Raw genomic sequence first — 22,114 nt, 5'->3', positions numbered from 1 at the left:
GTACGCTCCCAATCCCACCCACCACGGTGCTTGGAAGCCTCTGCTCTCTCATTGGTGCATCATGACCCAGCTGACCATGTGACCCAATTTAATTTGATGGTGTCATGTGGGGGGGTCGCGTGTCCCCTGATGACTCCATTCATTGAGTTTTTATTTTTGTCCAGAAAGAATATAGTTTGCCGTGTGGCTGGCATGTGCACAGGCAACCCGCTGCATCACACTCTTCCTGGCATCGCCGTAGCGACCTATCGCTAGCTCGTGCCCTGCCAAGAGGAAGTGGTGGCCAACCGCAGCTGAGGACGGTGAAGATACACATTGTCTCCTGCAGGAGCGCAGCCGCCGTCCCAGGGCTTGCTGCCGAGCAGTGGGGGATTCTGGGATTGCGGATTAACCAGCGCTCATGCCTGCTCTCCGTCGGTGAGATCCGCTGGTGCTGATGACGACGAAGTAAAGCTGGCAAAGAGGAGTGCAAGGGCAAACGGCACAGAATGTTTTTCTATTCCGGCACCGCGTGTCTGAAGGATTACATCATCTAATTTTTAGGGCGTGTCAAGGTTTACAGGTGTTGCAGACTTCTTATACCGTAACTCATTAAAGATGTTTACATCGCTGTCTCGATGAAAGCAGATATATTTGGCAAGTAAATTTTAGTTCTTTACAGTAAAAAGAACGCCCTGCCTTCCAAGTAGTTGATTAGACATGTAAGTAATTATCTGCACAATGTACGCAAGGCTGGAAAACAAAAACATCCTGTTTGCTACGACACTACAGCAGAACAAAACATGAACATTACTCATGCTGTGGTTAGGAGAGACTGATATTCCTGTGATCGTCTGTCTCTGAAATGCACTCCTGTTTCCATGCTTGGCTGGAGAAAACCGGAAGAAATCAATTCCACTTTCAAAAATGAAAGCTGAAGGTACAACGGGGTACAGAGTTATAAACAAAAGACTAAAACCTTTAGAAATTTGTTAGAATGTTAATTCCTTTATTTTATGACGTATTGGGCCTGTCATCGAGAAGCCATTGATTTTTGGAGAACTAAGACCTGATAAGATGTCATGACTTTTTCAATGTGGCAGTGAAACCTGAGAGCTCTTGGGGGACTCACTGAGTTTCTATGGTGTGACCAATTCCATGTGAATATTCAGTGACATGTGCTCATGCATGTCTGATAGCCAATCACCTTCCCCCTGCTCATCGTCATGGCACCGATGAGCCCAGGGAGTCCTGCCCAGTCACGACGTCCTTTCATCGAGGTCGTCCAGGGTGGAGACGTTCTGCGAAGTCTTTGGAAGTCTTAGTAGGAAGGTCCACATGGAGCCGCTGCGCGGAAAACCCTTTATTTCCCGTTTTGGCTTCCACTTGCTGCCCTCGATGGAGTACTCCAACGTGAGAGCTCGGTTCACTGTGAAGACCGAGTCCCCTCGCACCACAGCCGTGAACAGAGCACCCTTGCTGTTGGCGTAGAGGCCGGGCAGGGCTGTCCACTGGCCCGAGGTGAGGTTATAGCAGTCCATCACGCACCGCAGGAAGTCGTCTGAGGGCCCGTTGCGCATGACATAGAGGTTGTCCCTGTGTGCTACCATGCAGTGCCCATAGCTCTGGTTTCGAATGAGTGTCGTGGTCAGATTCCACACATCCCTGCTGGGGAGGTACTCATAGATCTCTGTCGTCTCCATGGGCTTCCACAGGCACACAAATATCCTGTTCATGGTCTTGGTGCAGGCCATGCCGGCCGCGGGTCGGGGCAGGTGCGTAATGAAAGACCATGAGCCAGTGGAGACGTTGAACTTCTCCACCGATGACATCACCATCCTCTCATACTCTCCACCGATGGCGTAGAGGCGATCCTCTTGTCCCACCAGCGTGAAGTTGTATCTCGGCTGCCGAGGCCCAGCTAGCGCGCTCCACGCATCTGCCATGGGGTCGTAGCAGAAGCAGGAGTCCACGACCTGCTTGTGGACGCTGTGGACACCGCCGACGATGTATAGCTTGTTATTAAGCACTGCCACTCCTGCCATGGAGGTGCTGGCCTCGTTGGGTAGCCGCGTGAGGACTTTCCAGTCCTTCTCGTCCTCGTCCAAATAGCAGATGGTCCTGGTGGCAGCGTGCGGCAACTCCTGGAAGTTGGAGCTGGAGTGCGTTCCCACGGCGACAAACACCTGGGGAGAGAGAGACTCTACATACTCGAGGAGCTCCGCTGGAAGACACCTAGTGTCCTCCTCCAGGTCCTGGTACATGTCTCGGATGAACAGCGCAGCGCTATGGAAGAGCTCTAGCAAGCCGTACTCCGCGGCGGCGTGGTACACCAGCAGACAGTTGTCCGAATTCAGGATGTTGATGAGGTGTCTGGTGAGCATCTCCACCTGCAGGAATGCAGCGCATTCGATGGCTTGGACCAACCTGTCGGCACCCAAGATGGGCCGATCTCCTCCCAGGACGTCCAGCATGACGGAGAAGCCCCCGGGGCTGAGCCCCCGGACGTGAATCTCCTCTTGCAGACATTCCCTCATTCCTGACTGGAATAGCGCTCGGAAGTACTCGCAACGCTCGGTCAGGATCGCTTTCGCCACGACGAAAACACTCCCGTTCACCCGTACCTTCAGCTCGGCCTCCCGGGCGTCCTGTGGTGAACGGCCGTTAGCCTCGTCCGTTTCCGGCTCTGGGTCATGACAGCTGCCTGGCTCCATCGTGTCGCTGCTGGTGTGGAACCTGCGGAAATGGGGCCGGTAATCTGGCACTGGTTCCTAGTGCCTTCTTGGAATGTCTCCCGCTCTTTCCTCGCAATGAGGCCAACGCTGTTCCAGACACAAACCGTGCTGCCACGAAGTAGCCAGGCTGGCAGTAACACCAGCAGCTTCTTTTCACAGCCGCGGTGTAAAAATAGACCTGGCTATATATAGCAGCAGCACAGGGGACACGAGTGCTACAATAAAATAAAAACATACCTGCAGGACAAACACATCCCATCTAAGCTGCAAGTCAGGAAACAATAACTGATGTTTTCCATTTATGTTCCTTGCGTTTTGTGGAAATTTTAAAGTTGCCATTAATCCAATGGGATTCCATTTCGGACACATGGAATGTGTCCGGATGTGTTCTTTATATTCCGTTCATCGTAACATTTTTCAATGACATCACAAACATAAAAAAATAATCACATATATGCACTGCAGTGATTTAGCAGACTATTGATTATAGAATTATTGATGTGGAAATGCAAATATGAAAAACAGATATTTTTGAATTTTTTCCTAGGTATTTGCGGTTTCAGTTTCAGTCCCTCAAATTTTTCTGATGGTTCACTTTAGCCGACTAGCTTATACCGCGCCTTCTCGCTGTGGTCGTTACGGAGCACGTTCGTAAGGAAGACCGAGCCACTGACTGTGCTGCCGCTCCGACTGCTCGCAGCTGCATGGTTACACCTGCAGGGGGCGCAGTGCTGACTCCACTGCCATGACCCCCAATGAAACACACAGACATTCTCCCAGCCGCTCTTCACAAGGAGCATTTGCTCGCGGTGGTCTCCTGGACAGAGGTCTGGGCGAGAGTCACTCAGGAGTCAGTCACAAGTAATTTACCATTTTGCAACACGGCGCGAGCACAACAGGGCTAAGTCCCCTTCCACACATCTCCATGTGGAAATCCTGCACGGTGTGAAATGCACCTCGTTAGCCCGTAACAGAGCCGTAATTACAGAAGGCAAATAGCTTGAGTCACCCAGACGGCGTGGCGGCCCCCGTCGGTGCAGACGGAGGTTTCCATAGCGACACAGCTGAGGATTTCTCCCAGGACGGGAACAGCCGACAACCCGGAGCATCGGAAATGGCCTGGAGACAAGGGGAGAAAATATCTGTCTGAATCACTGCTGAATCATGGATGATCTTTGAAGATCTTTCTCGCTGAGATAATGCCTACCCCCATGGTGCTTATTCAGATCAAAGAAAACCACGTCCGCCTCATTTTTCACACTTGCCACGTATGTAGTCTAGGGCTGGGGGGGGGGGGGGATTGGAACTCTGGGGCCCCCTAGATGCAGGGAGAGATCAGGAAGGTAAAGCAGAAGCAAGACCAGGACTCCAGCCTGTCAGATGACATTTTCAGCTGTATGTAAACAAGCCTTCAGGAGATTCCCTACTGGGGCAGAGTCATCCTGAACTCTACAGAGTCATCCTGAACTCTGCAGAGTCATGCTGAACTCTGCTCCTCCGGCTCGCTTAAGCGGCATGTAATCTCTGCCGTCATCACATGGAGGGGGGGTGGGGGGGGTGGGGGTTGGGGGGTTTTGGCTGCCGACCAGGGGGTTTCGGACAGGATTTGGGGTCAGGCTGCAAACGAAAATCCTCACTGGTCTGCTTGACTCCTAGGGAGCTTGTGCGGCCTGCATGCTTTAAGCTGGATGACAACACGTTATGAAATGGCAATGTTGTGTAAGAAATTCATCTACTGAGGCATGCCTTAGGGACTGTAAACATGACAAATGCTTACTCATCGCCGTCATATTTCACAAGTCTGTTCAAACATTCTGCCTTCCATAAATAAAGTTTTTAACGCACCCCCCCCGGCCCCGAATAAATCCGAGGGACAGGCTACATAACCCCTAACCTTAACGAACATAATATTTTGATGGATCAGTAACATATTAATTTGATTGCCTATTATCCTTTAGGCCAATATGACGATTAAAAGTTCAATCATTCACATGAAAGGAGTGTAACTTGACCCTCTGGTCATGTGGACATTTAAGTCTTTGGAACACTGATAGAATATTGACCTTGAATATTCCAGAATATTGACCACACACACACTAAAAAAAAATAAAATTATTGCATATCAGTCACCTTCTGCTGTGCCTGTTCTTAGGAAGGGAATGTACTGACTGAAAGACATCTTAGCTAGAGAGGCAGGGATAATGTCACATTCTCTGCAGAGGCATCATTCAGGCTCTAAACGGGGGCAGTGTTTGTGGGGTGGGGGGAGTTTTGCAAGAACAGAGAGGAGGGAGGATTGCCAGCCAGACCTGTGGTCTCTGCAGGGTCTATATATAAAAAAGCCAATAGGTCAGCTGGTGAAACCCCCCACGGAACCACCAGGCATTTGTATATTGGAAAGAATGCCTCACTCGGGGGAGACACAGGTGTAGGGGGAGGGGGCTGGATTGAGAACTCCAGGCAGAGAGCGGGACAACAGTTGGTGACATGTGACATGGACCTTGAGTTTAGCTATATATCAGGGACTGATAAATGTGCAGACAGCGGAACTGCAAGTCAGGGGGCGGGGCTACAGGTCAGGGGGCGGAGCAGAACGCCAGGGGGCAGAGCTACAGGTCAGGGGGCGGAGCCCCAACCACCATCGCCTTCCTCTCAGGAGCCTCTAATTTTACCACCATGCTTCTCCTGCCGGCTGGACAGCTCCCTGGTTTATGTGTGATTTCACTGATGTGTAAGAGCAAGGTAGAGGAGAGAGCAAGCGAGAGAGTGAGTGAGTGGCGGGAAGGAAGATGGAACGAGAGAGGGAGAGCAGAAAAAGGAGATAGCAAGGGAGCCGGCTGAAATTAGCTGCTTCGTGATATGTTACAAAAGCTGAGTCAGATTGCAGGCAGACCGTGAGCCAGATTATCTGCACTGCCTGCTGACCGGGGCGGGGGGGAGGGGTTATGTCCACCGGAGAGGGAGGGGCCCCGTCCCTCCCCGCCTCACGCTTGTTCCATGATCTCCATGGGCACCACATGGGGACACAAAAGAACACGACGCTTCACTGTGCAGCATGGCTCACGGTCTGTGAATCATGACATATGTCACAAACCCTACAGGAACATTTAACAAAAGAGAAGCTATTTGTTTAAGGGCTCACTATTTTCGATTGTTTTTTTCCTTGTAGGAATTTTTTCTGCAGCATTGTGGAGCGTGGAAAATAATATGCTGACAAACTCTCATTAGACTCAGACAGCATATGGAAAAACCAGAGAGAGAGAGAGAAACAATGGACAGGGAAACAACAGGGACAGAGAGACAGAAACAACAGGGACAGAGAGACAACAGGGACAGAGAGACAACAGGGACAGAGAGACAACAGGGACAGAGAGGCAGGGCTTAGGACCATGGTCTCGGATTTGGAGGTGCTGATTCTCATCCCAGCCACTTCACACTCGGCTGCGAACTGCTCCAGTGGGAACCGAAGGTCACGGTCCGATGAAGTCAATAGAACCACATCATCTGCAAAAAACAGAGACCTAATCCTGAGGTCACCAAACCGGACACCCTCAACGCCCTGGCTGCGCCTAGATATTCTGTCCATAAAAACTATGAACAGAATCGGTGACAAAGGGCAGCCCTGACGGAGTCCAACCCTCACCGGAAACGAGTCCAAATTATTGCCGCCCATGCGGACCAGGCTCTGGCACCGGTCATATAGGGACCGAACAGCCCTTATAAGGAAGCCCGGCACCCCATACTCCCGGAGAACCCCCCACAGGACTCCCCGAGGGACGTGGTCGAATGTCTTCTCCAAGTCCACAAAGCACATGTAGACTGGTTGGGCAAACTCCCATGAACCCTCCAAAACCCTGCTGAGAGTATAGAGCTGGTCCACTGTTCCACGGCCAGGGCAAAAACCACACTTCTCCTCCTGAATCCGAGGTTTGACTATCCGACAGACCCTCCTCTCCAGAACCCCCAAATAGACCTTACCAGGGAGGCTGAGGAGTGTGATCCCCCTATAGTTGGAGCACACCCTCCGGTCCCCCTTCTTAAAGAGGGGGATCACCACCCCGGTCTGCCAGTCCAGAGGCACTGCCCCCGATGTCCACGCGATGCTGCAGATTCGTGTCAACCAGGACAGCCCCACAGCATCCAGAGCCTTAAGAAACTCCGGGCGGATCTCATCCACCCCCGGGGCCCGGCCACTGAGGAGCTTTTAACCACCTCAGTGACTTCCGTCCCAGAGATAGGGGAGTCCACCCCCAAGTCCCCAAACTCTGCTCCACGTCGAAATGCGTGTCGGAGGGGTTGAGGAGGTCTTTGAAGTACTCCCTCCACCGACCCAAAATGTCCCAAGTAGAGGTCAGCAGCACCCCATCCCCACCATAAACAGTGTTGATGTCGCACCTCTTTCCCACCCGGAGCCACCGGATGGTGGACCAGAATCTCCTTGAAGCCGTCCGGAAGTCGTTTTCCATGGCCTCACCAAACTCCTCCCACACCCGAGTTTTTGCCTCAGCGACCGCCGAAGCCGCACCCCGCTTGGCCTGCCGGTAGCTGTCAGCTGCCTCTGGAGTCCCACAGGCCTTGCAATTGAGGTGCAGCCTCAGACATGGTGGTTGTGGGAATTCTGTATGGCTCAGGCTGTCACTGAGGTGGGTACTGGTTGATGATTAACTTTCCTGGAATTTGAGTGAACCCGAGATGTAATAAACAATGGGGTGCAACATGGGAGGGGGCTGAGATCTGGACGTATATTATGACCCATCAAGAAGAAGAGGTATTAAGGTCGGAAATAATGGAAGGTGGAAGAGCTGACCTACCAAAGAGAGACGGACTATGTTCTAGCAGACTCACCGTCAGGGTCACAGGGTGCATTTGGGTGTGTCCTGACCCACCAACAGGGAAACAGGGCTTATGAGGGTGTGTTCTGACCCACCAATAGGGAGAATGTGACTTCATATACCTGTATGCCAGTGGAGTTACAGGGTTTATGAGGGTGTATCCTTACTCAGTAGTATTTGATCTATCCTAATACCAGGAGAACAGGTAATTTGATCTGACTGACCGTGAGGGAAAGTGGCCATGTCCTCACCCACCAGTTGGAAAACAGGGTGAGATCAGATGTCTCTGAAGAGCAATGGGGACTTTGTATAGTGCATGCATTTCAGGGGACCTTCAGAAAGGTTCTGTGTAATTAAAGTTGTGTCTTTAATTTCAGGATGACTTAAATTTCTAACATACACAGCTGGGGGTGCAGATCCACTAAATGATTATGTCAACATCAAAACGCTAATTTTTGCCTTTGTTTTAATCACTCCTATGTACAAAAAATGAAGACTGTAACCGTAGTGAATTGAATTGCTTTTGGGAATTCTGGCTATTCATAGACTGACCGATGTGACTCCACGGCTAATTCATGTGAGGTATTTACTGCTCACGGGCATGCGGGCAGTGTGACTGACGTGCAAGGCCAGCCTGCCCCCATGCAGCTCAAAGCCCTAAGCTTTTAAGCCGAGGTCCAGGGCCCCCACCAGCTGAAACTCCACTGCGCTTTTCAAAAGGCATCAGCCATTCAAATTAAAATAAAATAGAATGGACTTAATTGAAGGATAACACTGTGATTCTTTTGCTTGCTTTTAAAAGATCAAAATTGATACACAATATCTAACTGTGCAGGCATTTTAAAACTATTGTAAGAAAAAAAATCATCATGTTTTGAACTGACCCTTGAAAAAAATTCAGTCTGGCTTCACTTCTGACCGCAGCATAGAAACAGCTCGAACCCGAGCTGTGAATGACTTATTGTCATCCTCTGATGTAGGAAACACAACAAAACCCTTAGATCTTAGCGTTACTTTTGATGGCATTAACCACCCCATTGTGTTGGAGTCCTGCACTGACCTGTCTGTACCTGTCACCTTACCAGGTTTTCACCTTGGATAATCATTCTCAACAGCGTCAGAAGGCTAATGACTGTATCACGTCACCATTGTCACCGGCCAGGTGCACAGACCAGCAGAGACTACCCCCCCGTTTTCCCATTATAGTGCTTCTGCTCACTTACATGGCATTGAGAGGTCAATTGCTTATAAAACGGAGCTGATTAATAGGTACAATTCCTCTTGCTGATTGTAGAAAGCGTGTCTTTTTGTAGCCCCTCATTTAAATTAAAGAGCTGTTGATGATAAAATTCTCCAGTAATCGAGTCCCTATCTTACGGAACAGTCTGACAAAGACTTACGATGCACCTTGGGGTGACTATGCTGAGAAAGATGCTATAGAAAACTAAGCTGAATTGAATTTTAGTGAATTTAGTGAATCTCTATCTGACAGATGAAATGAGACTCCTGAGCATGAGGAGAAGCCTGGGGAGGCAGGGATGGGGGGGGGGGGGTTTGAACAGGAAGTCCCAGATGCTGGGGATGGGTGAACGCCGGCAGATTGGCCGTCGATTGTGAGCTGAATAGGTAAGCTGGAGCTACCACAGCGAATTTAATTTTCCTATGGGACACTTTCACGACGCAGACAGTGTCCCTCAAATAGTCCCCTCGTTGCTTTCGTTCGGGGAACGTGCCCCAGTGGCAGAATAATCATGAGCGTGAATCCCACAGGCCAGCATCACAGCATTCCGACTCTGAAGAGCTGGCACTGTTTCAGGGTTCACAGTGCGGACTTGCCGAGTCCCACTGGTTTACTGTGGTGTGAAGAGAGCACTGATTACTTAAGCTGAATCTGCTGGAGGATTTAAAGCGAGGCTCGCTGGGTGCCCTTAATGTACTACTGTGAAACGGAGGAAGGTCACTGATGCCTTGTGGAATTCTAATGAGAATTCATTCACAAAATTTCCGGCAAAGCTCACACAATCGTCACGCGGACCTCTAGCAGAGACCGCCCACACACATCGCCTACACTGTTCCTAAACGGAGGGGAACCACATTTGGTCTATCCGTGTGGCGTGAAGTGCCGGGCACGGCGCCTGTTTCGGGTCTCCTGTCTCTCCTGGAGAAGAAAAGCAGAGCGTTATGACTTCATAATCTGAAAGACACATGCTAGGAGTTCTACAGCAGTGTCTTAACCCTCAGTAGAGGGAAGGATATACGTGTCATACACGTGTGGGAATTAAGGAGGACAGTTTTCACCAGCTACGTGAAGCCTTGCTGACCTAAATTCCTCAGCGCCCAGACATAATACTCCTGGTCACATGAGCAGGTTTCTCAGTCAAAACAATAACAAAGAGTAGCGGAGCTCACAGCTGGGCCAAAGCCCCTCCCTCCCCGGCATCTGGCCCCCTTTGATCTCCTAACTCCTCACAGGTGGAACGCTGTGGATCATTCCAGAAGAAACAGCCGCTCAGAGTTGAGACCTCAGAAACACAAGTGTTTCTGATATTGCTTTAGTGGTGAGGCCTACCACAGGAATTCTTGAGTTCATAAAGGAAATCGGTCTTGTACAGGTCGAGAAAATCAGCCACCATTTTCAGAGGCCAGGTTTCTTTTTGTTGTTTGTTTTTTTGTGTCGTGCTACTTGCCTGAACAGATTTTAAAAAGCCAAATCTTGGATCTTAGCCTGTCTGTTGTTGTGTACCTCACCACTGAAAAATGAAAGACCTGAGATTGTGGGATGCTGACCTTTACATTCTGGCTTCATTCCTAGACAAAGCTTTGCTCCTTGTTAAACAAACCAAAGACGACCTACTGTTCTCAGGCCCTGCTGGTCCAGAGTGAGGAACACTCTGAGGTCAAACGTGAAAACTGTGTCCTGAAATAGGAGATAAGTTCTTCTGCTGGGAACCAAAATTTCACCAGCCCTTCTGGTGGGAACCAAAAGGGATTAGACGGGGTGTACCACAACCGCAGTCAATCCTCTGCACATTAATTATCTAATGAGCTGGGTTCTTTGTATTCCCATTACAAACCCTTCTCAGAACCCCCAAAGCCCTGAGTTTGAGTTTCATTTTTGGAAAGAAGCCTTTCTGTGATAAAAATCCATTTTGCTGCGGCAAGAGTGGGTTTAGGAGCAAGACGCACGCTTTTGTCACTGAAAGATACTTCATCTTAGCGGAATGCCGGTGATGAGTACTGAATTTACAGTTTGGCCAGACCCTAGCTATGAGGCTAGGATCCACAATAATGTTTCATCCGAGGCAGACCTGGGTGATCGTTGGCTATTTATATTTATCTCCACAGGCGTGGGACTGAAAAAGCGTTTCAATTTTCTGCTTTCCTGACAGTGAAGCATAAAGGTTGGAACCAGGGGTTAGCGATGACAGCTTCTCGTGAGTGTTGACACCCAAACACCTGCCTCAGGGGCAAAGTGCCGTTATGAAACGTTCCTCCAGCGCATGGACAAACACGCAGCCACACCTGCGTCAAACGGAGACAGGAAAGACCGGAAAATAAGTAGCCAGCTGCCAAGCCAGCTGGGGAACTAACAGCATCCAGCCAAGACATACGCTAAATGCTAAAAGACAAAAAAAAAAACACCACACACATACATCTACCTGAAGAACTTTGCGTGAATGCTAAGAAGCGTCCACATGCTTAGCAACTAGGCCTTATGAGGGGAAAGCAGGGAATCTGAATACCTAGGGAATACCTAGATGATGTTTGTGGACAGTTCAACTCAACACAGCCCCTGATAAATACATAATCAAGCTGAGAACTCATTTCAAGCAGCATCATTGTCCATAATGGTAAGCAAGCTCCTGAAGAGCTGAGGTCAGAGCAATCCTCCACGAGCCCTCGAGCTCCCGGGCATGAAGGTTAGAACATGCGCTCGCTGTTACGATCAGGTGTTCATCCTGCTTCAAGGCCGGTCTACTCCGTTTGGGGTGGAGGTGGAGGTTGGGTCAACATGATATCAGTGCCTACCTCCAGAAAGCACCTGGTTAGGCAAGAACCTTAAGCTTAACCGCAGTTGCCCCAGGGCTGCTGGCAGACCCGTGCTCTCTGACCCCAAATAACTTTCTCTGGCCTGTATGTACATGTGTGTCTGTCATGGAGAGCTGGGATGTGTGAAAACTAGCCAGTTTCTCCATGGGAACGAATAAAGTTTGACCTCTAAATCTTAAAATATGCTGCCCTACAAGTTTCTCACGGACGACAACGCCCCTGTACTGACACCAAAAGTCATTTGGAGCCTGTTTCTGTCTGAATAAATTATGAAGTGATGAGTCCGCCAGGAGTTGAGCGGGGGCTGTTCCTTTTATCACCAGGAGGGATAATACGGCGCCCCTCATGTTACACCTCTGAGTCGATCCTCCTCTGGGAATCTATATCTAAAAACCATATATATACATATTTATTAAAAAATCTAATGAAATGCCTCAAAGATTAGTATTGATAAACGACTAAAACAAACTAAAATTTAAACACATTCCAGATGCATTTGATAATGTGAGTCTCATATTCTCACAACATTATGGCTATTCAGAATAATTATCTGAAATAAATGTCAATGAGAGAAACTGAACAGGTTCTTTAATTAAAGTATGATCTAGCTTGAAAGGGATTTGGGAATGATCCCCACACTGTGTTCGGGTTCTAAGTGACACAAGGCTGTGAGACGATCACAGAGAATCACACTGCATCTACCACACAGTGGAAAAGAGCACATTCAGTAAACACAGTGCTGAAGCTGACATTTCAGATAATTGATCGCTCCGAAATATTTTTCAAGGCAAATGAGCGGCCTGTAACTACAGGCTGCCTCTGTGGCTCGGTGACACACGGTTTTTCTCCCAGCATGCCTTGCCATATGTGGTCGCCTCTACGGTCCCGGCAGGAATCTTTATTATAGGCCTGGGATTGGCCCCCCGCCCTCTCGCCGGCTCTGGTCTCGAATGTGCCCCCGCTCACAGAGCTGCCCCACAATCCTCCAGGGTTCCAGTGACCTGTCAGCCAATCCCTCAACAGGTGGAGAGGAGAAGTACGACCAACCAGATGAAAAAGACTCTGGAGAGACATCTGCCCGAATATGTGTATGGAACAGATACATGAAATGTGTATGATTTGTATTGTAAGTATATTCATATATGTACAAATATATATACACAAATATGCATTATATATATATATATAAATATATAAACTGCATAGTAATACTATCACTACCTGACTACATATAAATACACACACACACTCATTCACTCATTAATAATTCCGCAAAGGTTATAGTAAGTTCTTCTTTGTAAGCAGTGCAGCTCTGACATTTTACATTATACTAAGAGCTGGCCCTGTTCCTGCAGCTCCCTCCCGTGGGAGTCGGCCCTGCAGCCTCCTGGACAGCTTCCAGCGGTGATGTCATGCAGACGCGCTGTGACGCTGCTGTCCTGCACGGGAAGGTGACGCCGTGTCCGACTTGCTGTCTGGACTACTTCTCTCCAGGCGTGTCGCAGGGCTGCAGGCTGAGGGTCGTCATTCGGACAGCGGTTGGCTGGGATTTGCTGTTGTTTAGCCAGGGTTGTGTCTCCACGGTACCTGGGGTCCCTGGAGGTATTGCAGCTGCATCAGGTGCACCTTGAATTGCATGTCTCTGCATGAAACAATGGAGACTAGTGAAAAATGTCTATTCATGACTATTAATATTCATTGTTTCATTACCCGAAATTTCATCGGTTAGGATTACTCAACCCGAAGCACAATCTGGCAAAAAAAAACAAAAGCTGGTATCGTTCACAGCCAGCAGACCCTGCCTGAAAGCTCCCGCAGCCTGGGGGTCACACTGCTGCTCCGCCAGAATAAGGAGACACCTTCAGCCGTTCCTAGAGCACGCTACTATTACCGCCAAGATGAAGCCGACGGGACGACGCTTCCCCAGAAGCCCAGGAATGAGACCCAAACACGAGACAGAGGTGTGAGGACAAGCGGCTGCGAGATGAAGCTGGAAGGGGACGAGAAGGACGAGCTGGAGTGGAGGGACAGGCGTGGTGGAAGGTTAGCAGGCACACATTGTGGATGAGATGAAAAGATGCCAGGACTGGAGAAAGTATCCCAAATGTTCCAAAGTCCTGAGGGACAAAGCTGGGTCTTGCTGGTCATCCAACTTCCTCTAGAGCCAAATGAGGAGCTTCAGGGAGACAAACAGTTCTCCGGAAAGTCTTTTACCCAAAATATCCCTCATAGTTTAATCTACCACGTTCCTCTCTACCCAGAGGCAGTAAAATGAACAGGATTCAGACATGGATGTCAGAGTCTAAGGCGCCTTCACTGACGCACTAACGGCGAAAAAGCTCACAGCAAATACACAAGATGCAGCAACACACCCACACGCACCCCTAAAAATACACACACTCAGCAAACAGCGTTTGCACTCTTAGAAAAACATCATAATCACAGAAAAGGATTCGGCGTTGGCCCAGTGTCAGGTCAAACTCTCAGAGCCCTTCGGTGGAAAAAATTCTCACTGTGCTGCACAAAGGCACAATATATTTAGAAGCACTTTTTTCTCTCTTTTCAAAGGGAAATCAGAATAAAGTCTTTCCCGAAATAGCCCCCCAAGCCGCGGGACCATCCAGGCTATTAGGGTTTGGACGGTGGTAGACACAGTGCCAGCCTTGGAACACAGAGTGCTGCTCAGTCTGCACGCTAATGTGTTCCTCATTTTCTTCTGATGACTGACACAAAGTTCAAGTTTTCAAAGACCACGTCAATCATAAAAGGAGATAAATGTTACAAAGTAACCTGTGGTATTAGATGTGTAGAGGAGTACCCGAGGTAACAGATTGTTCGCTTCTCATTGCGACAGTAATTATTAATAGTGTTTTTTTTTTGCTCTGTGTTTCACACCGGAATGTACGTTTTCAGGGATCCTGTTTGCCCTCTTTCAGTAATGTGGACACTTCAGAACCTGCGAAAACCGACTGACGCTTTTCAGTCCATTGGCCCTGGAGACGGAGGTGTGTGGATACGAGTTCCTGTATGGGGACACAGGATCGCCATGGCGACCTGCCCCTTTAACGGGGGCACGGGAATGCCAAGGTCGGCCTGGTCACCTGCTGCTTTCATTGTCACAGGAATATTGTGGTCAGCTTGGTCACCTGCTCTTTTAACGGTCACAAGGGAAAGTCAAGGTCAGCCGAGGCCATGGGGAGACTTTTCACGCCAATGGCTCACTCCCCCCGTTCCCAGAAATGCTCCAGCGACAGAATGTGTGGTCTATAAAACGCCGCCGTTCCCCCACCCGTGACCGTTCTGGAACTTGGCCCTGATGCCCCCCACCCCACCCCACCCCACGCCTTTACACACGTGTGGCGCTATGACGTTCGCCGGCCCTCCCCCTCATCTGTTCCTGTATTTATTTTGGTTGCACCACTGTTTTCTTTAAACACTCCTAGCGACGTGTGTAAATGTCAGACCTCGTTAAAACGGCGACCTTAACACGCGAGCACAGGCCGTGCGAGGTATCGCCGCAGAGATTAGCCGGTAAAAACGAAAAAATGAGGCCTGTAGTGTGTGGAAAAAAAGTGCCGTCTCACACACACACACACACACACACACACACACAGGCCAGTGGTGAAAACAGCACCCAAGCCTGCAAGACTCCTCTAAAAAGTGTGGCATAGTAGCATCACTGGGAGCCCACACACCAGTCAGTCATCACCATACGTTAATCACCTCCTTCTGAATGTCTGAATGTGATGGCTATGGTCCAACTCATGATTTAGAATTGAAGTGTCTACCAGCAGCACAACTCACTTTGATGCGTTTTCTGCAGTAAAATCTCTCAACAGTGAGCCAACATACAACTTCAACAACACCTACATTCATGCACGGAGCAGAATAGACAAACAGCACTACACTATATAGCAGAGAGCGGCCAGAATGTACAGGATGACCAAAGGATGTACCCATGTTTTCATACAGTCATTCCACTGATGACATTTAACATATTCTTCCTTTTTTTAATTTGGACTAACATGCAGATAATTGGGTTTACTCAGACAAAGTTTCATGTTATGAATGCAGTCCTGCTTTTCGCTCTCCTTAATGGGAATCTGACAAAGGATGTTCCGGGAAATGCACCATTACGGAGAACAGCCCAGGTTAAACAATTTAAAGCGTTCGGCCATCTTCCCTGATCTCAGAGGCATAATCTGTACTTGGCCCAATTTTCATTCTGACCCCGAAAGGCAGTTTAATGTGAAGTTAATTAAATCAATGCAGATTACCTGAGCTGAGCTCCTTCACTATGTAGGTCACGCAGAGTGGTGCACCAGCACCGGAGTATGTAACGCAATATCGGCGAAGATAAGCCCCAGAGAAGCCAGGCGTAGCTGGAAAACTGTAAACTCAGCTTAAAACAGCTAGCAAATTATCACAGCGTAGACGCTTATTTACATTTATAGGTTATTTGAGTTCACACTTTTTTCTGTGTCACAAAAACTGCTCCTTTGCAGGAATCAGTTTTAACTTCAGCGGACTGAAGTTCCCCTGCAGAACAGGAACTCGTGTGGGTAACGGAGCCAGTGTTTCCGGGTCGGATGCAAATGAATGATTACGTAAATGGGAATATGCCACTTTGTTAACGGCTGGTCTGAACAGGCATGTTGCTTTTCACATGTGGGGAAAACGTATGACTCGGTAATTCTTAGGTTCGAACTGCAAAATCTGACAAGTAGAGTTTTGCCCCTCCTGGCCCGGAGCGTGCCTCAGAGCGGGTTGGCCCCAGTGACACTAAAGTAATGAATCAGCGGCAGAATGACCGAGAAGCACAGGTCTGAGCGAGATCTGTCAAACAAGAGCACAGAGCTGACATTGAAGTATGTCATGGTTTTGTTTAATGGGGAGGGGAGATTTACATGCAATCTGGGTGTGCCCCTCCCCCGAAACAGTGCACTAAAGTGACAGAAGAGATACCGCCGTTGTGATGAAAACACTTAGCTAATTCAGCATTGGATGAAAATGGCTAAATGTGCAAACTGCCACTTGTACTCACTGAACCAAAAGCTAAGCTTTGTGTCTGTGTTTGTGCCTCACAGTAGCCTCATGCATCTCCTTACAGCATCAGAGTGCTAGGGAACGCGATCCTTTGCAGAGCAGATTGACCATGCTGGCGAGTTTCTAACAGTGTGCACTTCACGGTGGGATCATGTGTCTATTCAGTCAGTGCAGCCTCATCCTCTCGGACGAGGACATGCCCGGTACCAAGCCCTCTCTACCCCATCCTTCATGCCGGTGTCTGGTAGCCCTGACTTTGCACCCAGGGGGGAGGGGTTTCAAGGTTCAAGGTTAATCATCATTCTCTGTTTACACATCATGACTGCCACGTAATTATTAGTGTGAGGGGATTCGGTACATTTTGAATGTTTTTTTTTCTTTCTGAGCATCGCCAGTGGAAAAGTGCGCAGGCAGTCATACAATCACCGGGGGAGTCACACAGCCAACTATGTTTATGCTGCAGATGCCATCAAAGTTCATTAATGGAGAATTGCTGAAGGAGTCTCAGATTCATGGAGGGGGGTCGTCCTAACCACCCACTGAGGAACTGCGTCATGCTGACGGAATCGGGGCTGATGATGATGGTGATGATGATCTTCATCCTAAGGGCAGGAAAAATTCCACTCTCTAACAAATGCTCTGCACCAGTGAGACAAAACAATATCAGAGCTCCTGCACAACAAAACTGCAACATGCTCTATCACGAGAGCGGGGTCAGAATATGAACCTGATGGTTATCACAACTTGTGTACCACTCTTAAAGAAATGAAAGGTTGCTCTGTAGCTATTGTACATTGGGATCAAAAGATTTGGAAAAAAAAAATCTGTAATGTGGCAAGACTAAACAAATCATGTTTGCAAAGCTGTCTTTGATACAGCGCCCTGTTCAGTGACCTAGCCGGTGAGAGCACCTTCCCACTCTTATAGCAAGCCCCCCCCCCCCCCCCAAAGCACTTGAGGTATACGTTGCCAAAGGCGAGAGGCAAATTACCCAAGGAGCCTGGGAAAAACACACACTGGGGAGAGGGAGTCGTATTCGGTTAGCGCTAAGCTAAAGGTCACACCGATAACTGTCAGCTGTACGCGAAGTTATCATGTCGTGGGCGATTCTGCGAGCCTCTCGTGAGAAAGTGCTTTTTATAGCCTCGATCGATAGGCAAAATTTGTCCAGCATCCGGTGTTATTTGAAAGACACACCACGCTTCCCTCTTCCATCTCCTTAAAAAGGCTAAGGACATGTTTTACACTAATCCCTTGAAGTTCCCTCTCTGTTTCATTGCTTTCTGAGGACAATGGAATGCCACAGAAAACAGCAAAATGTGGAAAACTCAAGCTTCAAACAGCCCAGCTGAAAAACAGTGGAAAATATACACAAGCAGAAGTGACTGATAAATTAACCTTCGTGTCAAGCTGTCCCTGTTCCCATTAACGGAAACTTTTGATAACGGCGAATGCGTTATCCTAATCAGCCTCCAGAAGCAAGGAAAGTGAAACAGAGTGGCCAATCAGCGGAGCGGACGTATCACGAGGGACCAATCACAACAAGGAACACTGAAGGGACAGGGAAAGTCTGCTGCAGTTACAATCTGTATGATAAACGTCAGGCTGGTTGTTTATGTCCTTCATGTACTCCATCAGTTTTGACTTTCCATTGATATACGTGTTACAGCCACTACGTGTTACATCTTATTTATAGACTACCACATCCCCAAGATTAGTGGAGTTCAATGATCCCAAAATTAGCCTTTTCTGTACAATAGATACATTTTTAATTTCTCCTTGAATGACCTTTAATGGGACGAATGCTGCTGGATGCCACATCAAACGTTCCGAAAAGCCTGTATCCATATAATCCACATTTAAGTCAACTCCGCAATCTCAACATTCTGATTTAACCCATCACACTCTATAAGCAAAACTATAAATAACAAGGGATAGGTTCAACCAGATATATGGAAGGAATGGTGTGTTCGTTAGGATATCATGTTTTACAACTTATATTTCCTGAGTTTAATATGAGCTGTTGAAAAGGGACGGACGGACACATTTTAATGTGCACACGTGCACGCACACACACGCACGTGTGTGTGTTTGTGGGAAAATGGGTGGAGGGGCTCCCACAGATGTTCTAACAGCTGGGGAGGGGGACTCCATGGTTTCCATGCCAACCTGTACGGCTCCCTCAAAGCCCGGGTAATTACCTCACTGGAAATTACTCTAAAAATACATTTCAGCTTTTCTCACTGCTAATGTCTGCATCCTCTGGAGTGAAATGAGACATTAACTGCATGAAGGGAAAAATAAAACAATAAAATAAAATAAAATAAAATCATATATAATGTGACAGCATCCACCTTGATGTGGTTGAGAGATATCAACCTTTAAACAGTGTAGTAAACAAATTCAAGTAGACATACTTTTCATGTGTTTGGGGCAATGGTTTCTGGGTAATGGCACGCATATTTAAGTACTGCTCAAATATTCCACACAATACAAGAGTCCAAAAACAGAGATGCCACTGTTACCTTCCTTTAGAAATACTCTCCACTCTAGTGTAGACTCCAGAGCAGTCGTCTGATTTGGCGTAAAATTGTCTTTTGCCATGTATTAAATCACACCCTGTTCACTCTTCCTTTTTCCTTATGCTTATGTCTTCGGTTGTAGATGCACCCGGTTTGAGAACCTGTGCTTGGGTACCATGTGTCCCACTGGTTTTAGCAGAAGTTCACCCAGTAGCCAGTAAAGACAGGTCCAGGAAGGGCCTCTGGGCTGCGTTTGACCTTCACATGAAAGACTCTCACATGAAGGATCATGTCACCTGACAGAAGATTTTCCAAGGAGCACGTTGCCATGGAAACCATTAGGTGATTTTTGCTTGCCCAATGCTAAGAAGAAATTTCCCCATTGAGCTGTCATAATACCAGAAATACCCCCCCTTACTGCAGGGGTGTGATGGAGAAACAGCAGGACATCAGCGTTGCTCACTGACACAGCACTACGGAAAAGCAAAAAAATATATAGTTTTTTGTCGTAATAAAAAATTCATTGTAATACATTTTTAGGCCGCATGTTTCTCCCTCAAAAGAACCCTGATACAAATTTGAGCGGTGAGTTAGCAGGTATTTGTATGACATATGGGATTTTGTAGGAATTTTTTCCGGAGAATTCCTTTTTGAGAGTTAGGGGGTACGCCCGAAGCTCTCAGACATAAAGGCGCTACGCTGAACTGAAGCCCTATTTTAATTAACTCATTATTAATTAATTTCAAATACCTTTTAAAAAAGCGTATCATTCAGGTCCTTCATGTATAATATAGCGATTAGCCGTGTGCTATAAAGAAAGCCATTAATGTTTATACTGTCAAAAGCAGCTGCGTAGTCGAAAGCCAGGTGACTGATTGCATAAGCTGTTATTGAATAAGACTGACAGGCTTGTTTAGTTGTGTTTTGATTACGGCACAGGGCTTGGACACTTCTTGAAGAAGGCGTCCCATTTGTCTAACTGCTGATTATGCAATGCCTAATGGTATGTAATTAGCTAACGCTGTTTGTAGGCTCTTGTCGCTGACGCTACCGTTCTGTAATTAACTCTCATTGCTGCATGGCATCGTTCTCGATTTTATATGCCAGCAGTCCGTCCTATCTGCATCGTCAGTGTGTCATCGCGCAGAGATTTAGCAGCCGGGTTTTTTACGACCAAGCCAGGGGTCGCAAATCCATACGAGCCCCTGAAACACATCGGCCCCCACCCCCCCCCACCCCGCTCCACGTGGCTAAGGAGCTTTCAATTTTCTTGATGTGACATGGGGCATAATTATTTCCTCCCCCAGATGGCATCAGGGCCTAAATGAGGACCGACACAGGGAGGATTGAGAGCGCCTGCGGTGTGGACAGTGCCGGTATTGTCCGATTCACCGAAGCCGGTCATCTGTGAAGGAGTGGAGCTGGATGACCTCTGGGTGTAACATGACTGTGCTTCATCACCCAGGACAACACAGCCAGGCCCCAACATGAGTTCAGCCTGTCGCCTCTTGCAATGAATAAAAAATGACCCCCATGTGAATATTTAGGAACTAAATCTCTGAAAACGGAAATGCTAAGCCCCCACCCCCAGTAGCGTGCAACGATGACAGAGCAAGCCTGGTAGAATACCCTCCCCCCCCCACCCCCCCCCCACACACACACACACACACACACTGGGCACAAATGGCACAAAGCCCATCAGTGCAGCCAGCCAATAGGATCCCTCACATGGAGAGGTCAAAGGGCATCATCTTTCTCCACTACAGAAGTGCTGTCCTCAGTCCTTTCGGACTAAATTGGCTGAAATAATTTCCCTCCCATATCTCCATTGCCTCAGTTCTCCAGAAGGCCTTGCACCCACACCATTAATCCAGCCCGGTATTCATATCGCAGATATATAATACTTGCCAGAATAGTAAGGCACGATAGCAGATTTTTAAAAAAAGAAATTTTGTTCTATTAACGTATACTTACTATGATCTCACAAGCCACAGTTTTCCGAACGAGGTTTTGAATGGTTGATCTTTAAGGCGGGAAGGGGCTCCTCACTTTACCAAGCACCAAAACACTCAAAGCACTGCGCAGTGCTCCTGCTGCAAGGGGCAGGAGCTCATTTTCAGAAAAATCATCAAGAAACCCGTGTTATTATGGCTGTTATCTGAGCCCTTGGGCGTGTTCTGTCCTTCCGCTTTGACATAAAATGCAAGCGTTCAAGGAAATCTGTTACGAATAAACATCCCCGTGGTAGTGCTGATGTTAGCATTCAGCGCTACAGTGTATGTACACGCGAACCTCAGGGCATTCGGGAGATGAAACAGGCCTTGTGGTGTGGGGTAAGTGGGGGGGGGGACTTCCTGCTGTGGTGTTTATGCAAGTTGGGGCTCTGGGCACAAGGGAAGAGGTTCTTATGGGGCAGAGTGACAGTAAGGCTGCAAAGCCTCTCTGCTCTGTCTCCATCTGTGTCCTCCCTCGCACCCTCTTCCCCAGGCATGGTGCATCGTCATTGGCCGTCGCTGTGAGATCACTGTGCGCCGCTATTTGGAAACCGGACTGAAGGCAAAAACGTGCCAATCTGCATTTAAATAAAAAAATGGGCAAGTGTGATGACAGACATTTGTATGTCCATCATTGTGTTGGTTTGCTTGCTTTGCACATAATGTCCTTCTGTGAGCCACAGGGAAGCGATGGGGATTAGTAAGTCACATAATGTATCTGCAGCTTAAGTCGGACCGTGTCGAAAAGCGCGCTGGGAAAAGCGCGCTGGGAAAAGCGTGCTCCCCACGGTGCCAGAAATATGGGCATGGCAAATTCACTTCCTGTGGAATCATACGGCTTCCCTGGCTTATGACTTCCGGCAGGAAGGAACAGTCAAGACAGACGATGGTTACACAGCTAGATTACCAGCAACGTGACGGCTTTTCCAAGGGCCGCCTGAAGACGGAACCCTGGT

At 48.2% G+C, this 22,114-nt stretch overlaps 1 protein-coding gene across 3 annotated transcripts; it reads right to left on the bottom strand.

Moving 5' to 3' along the window:
- Positions 1–967: 967 nt before the first annotated feature.
- On the bottom strand, positions 968–21,264 carry kbtbd13b (kelch repeat and BTB domain containing 13b). 3 transcript variants are annotated; one of them, XM_023837845.2, is made up of 2 exons: positions 15,874–16,152; positions 968–3,833 (listed from the first exon to the last, which is right to left on the bottom strand). In XM_023837845.2, exon 2 carries the CDS (start codon positions 2,691–2,693, stop codon positions 1,239–1,241), a length of 1,455 nt encoding a protein of 484 aa, XP_023693613.2. In that variant the 5' UTR covers positions 2,694–3,833; positions 15,874–16,152; the 3' UTR covers positions 968–1,238. The 3 variants fall into 3 exon arrangements, 1 of the variants encoding a protein (XP_023693613.2); XR_002841329.2 differs by lacking the exons at positions 968–3,833; positions 15,874–16,152 and adding exons at positions 12,820–13,238; positions 21,139–21,264; XR_002841328.2 differs by lacking the exon at positions 968–3,833 and adding an exon at positions 12,820–13,238.
- Between the last annotated feature and the right edge of the window lie 850 nt (positions 21,265–22,114).

The sequence above is a fragment of the Paramormyrops kingsleyae genome, chromosome 3, assembly GCF_048594095.1.
Source record: "Paramormyrops kingsleyae isolate MSU_618 chromosome 3, PKINGS_0.4, whole genome shotgun sequence".
Lineage (NCBI taxonomy): Eukaryota > Metazoa > Chordata > Actinopteri > Osteoglossiformes > Mormyridae > Paramormyrops > Paramormyrops kingsleyae.
Note: the sequence above shows the minus strand (reverse complement) of the source record. Positions and strands in the feature narration are given on the sequence as shown.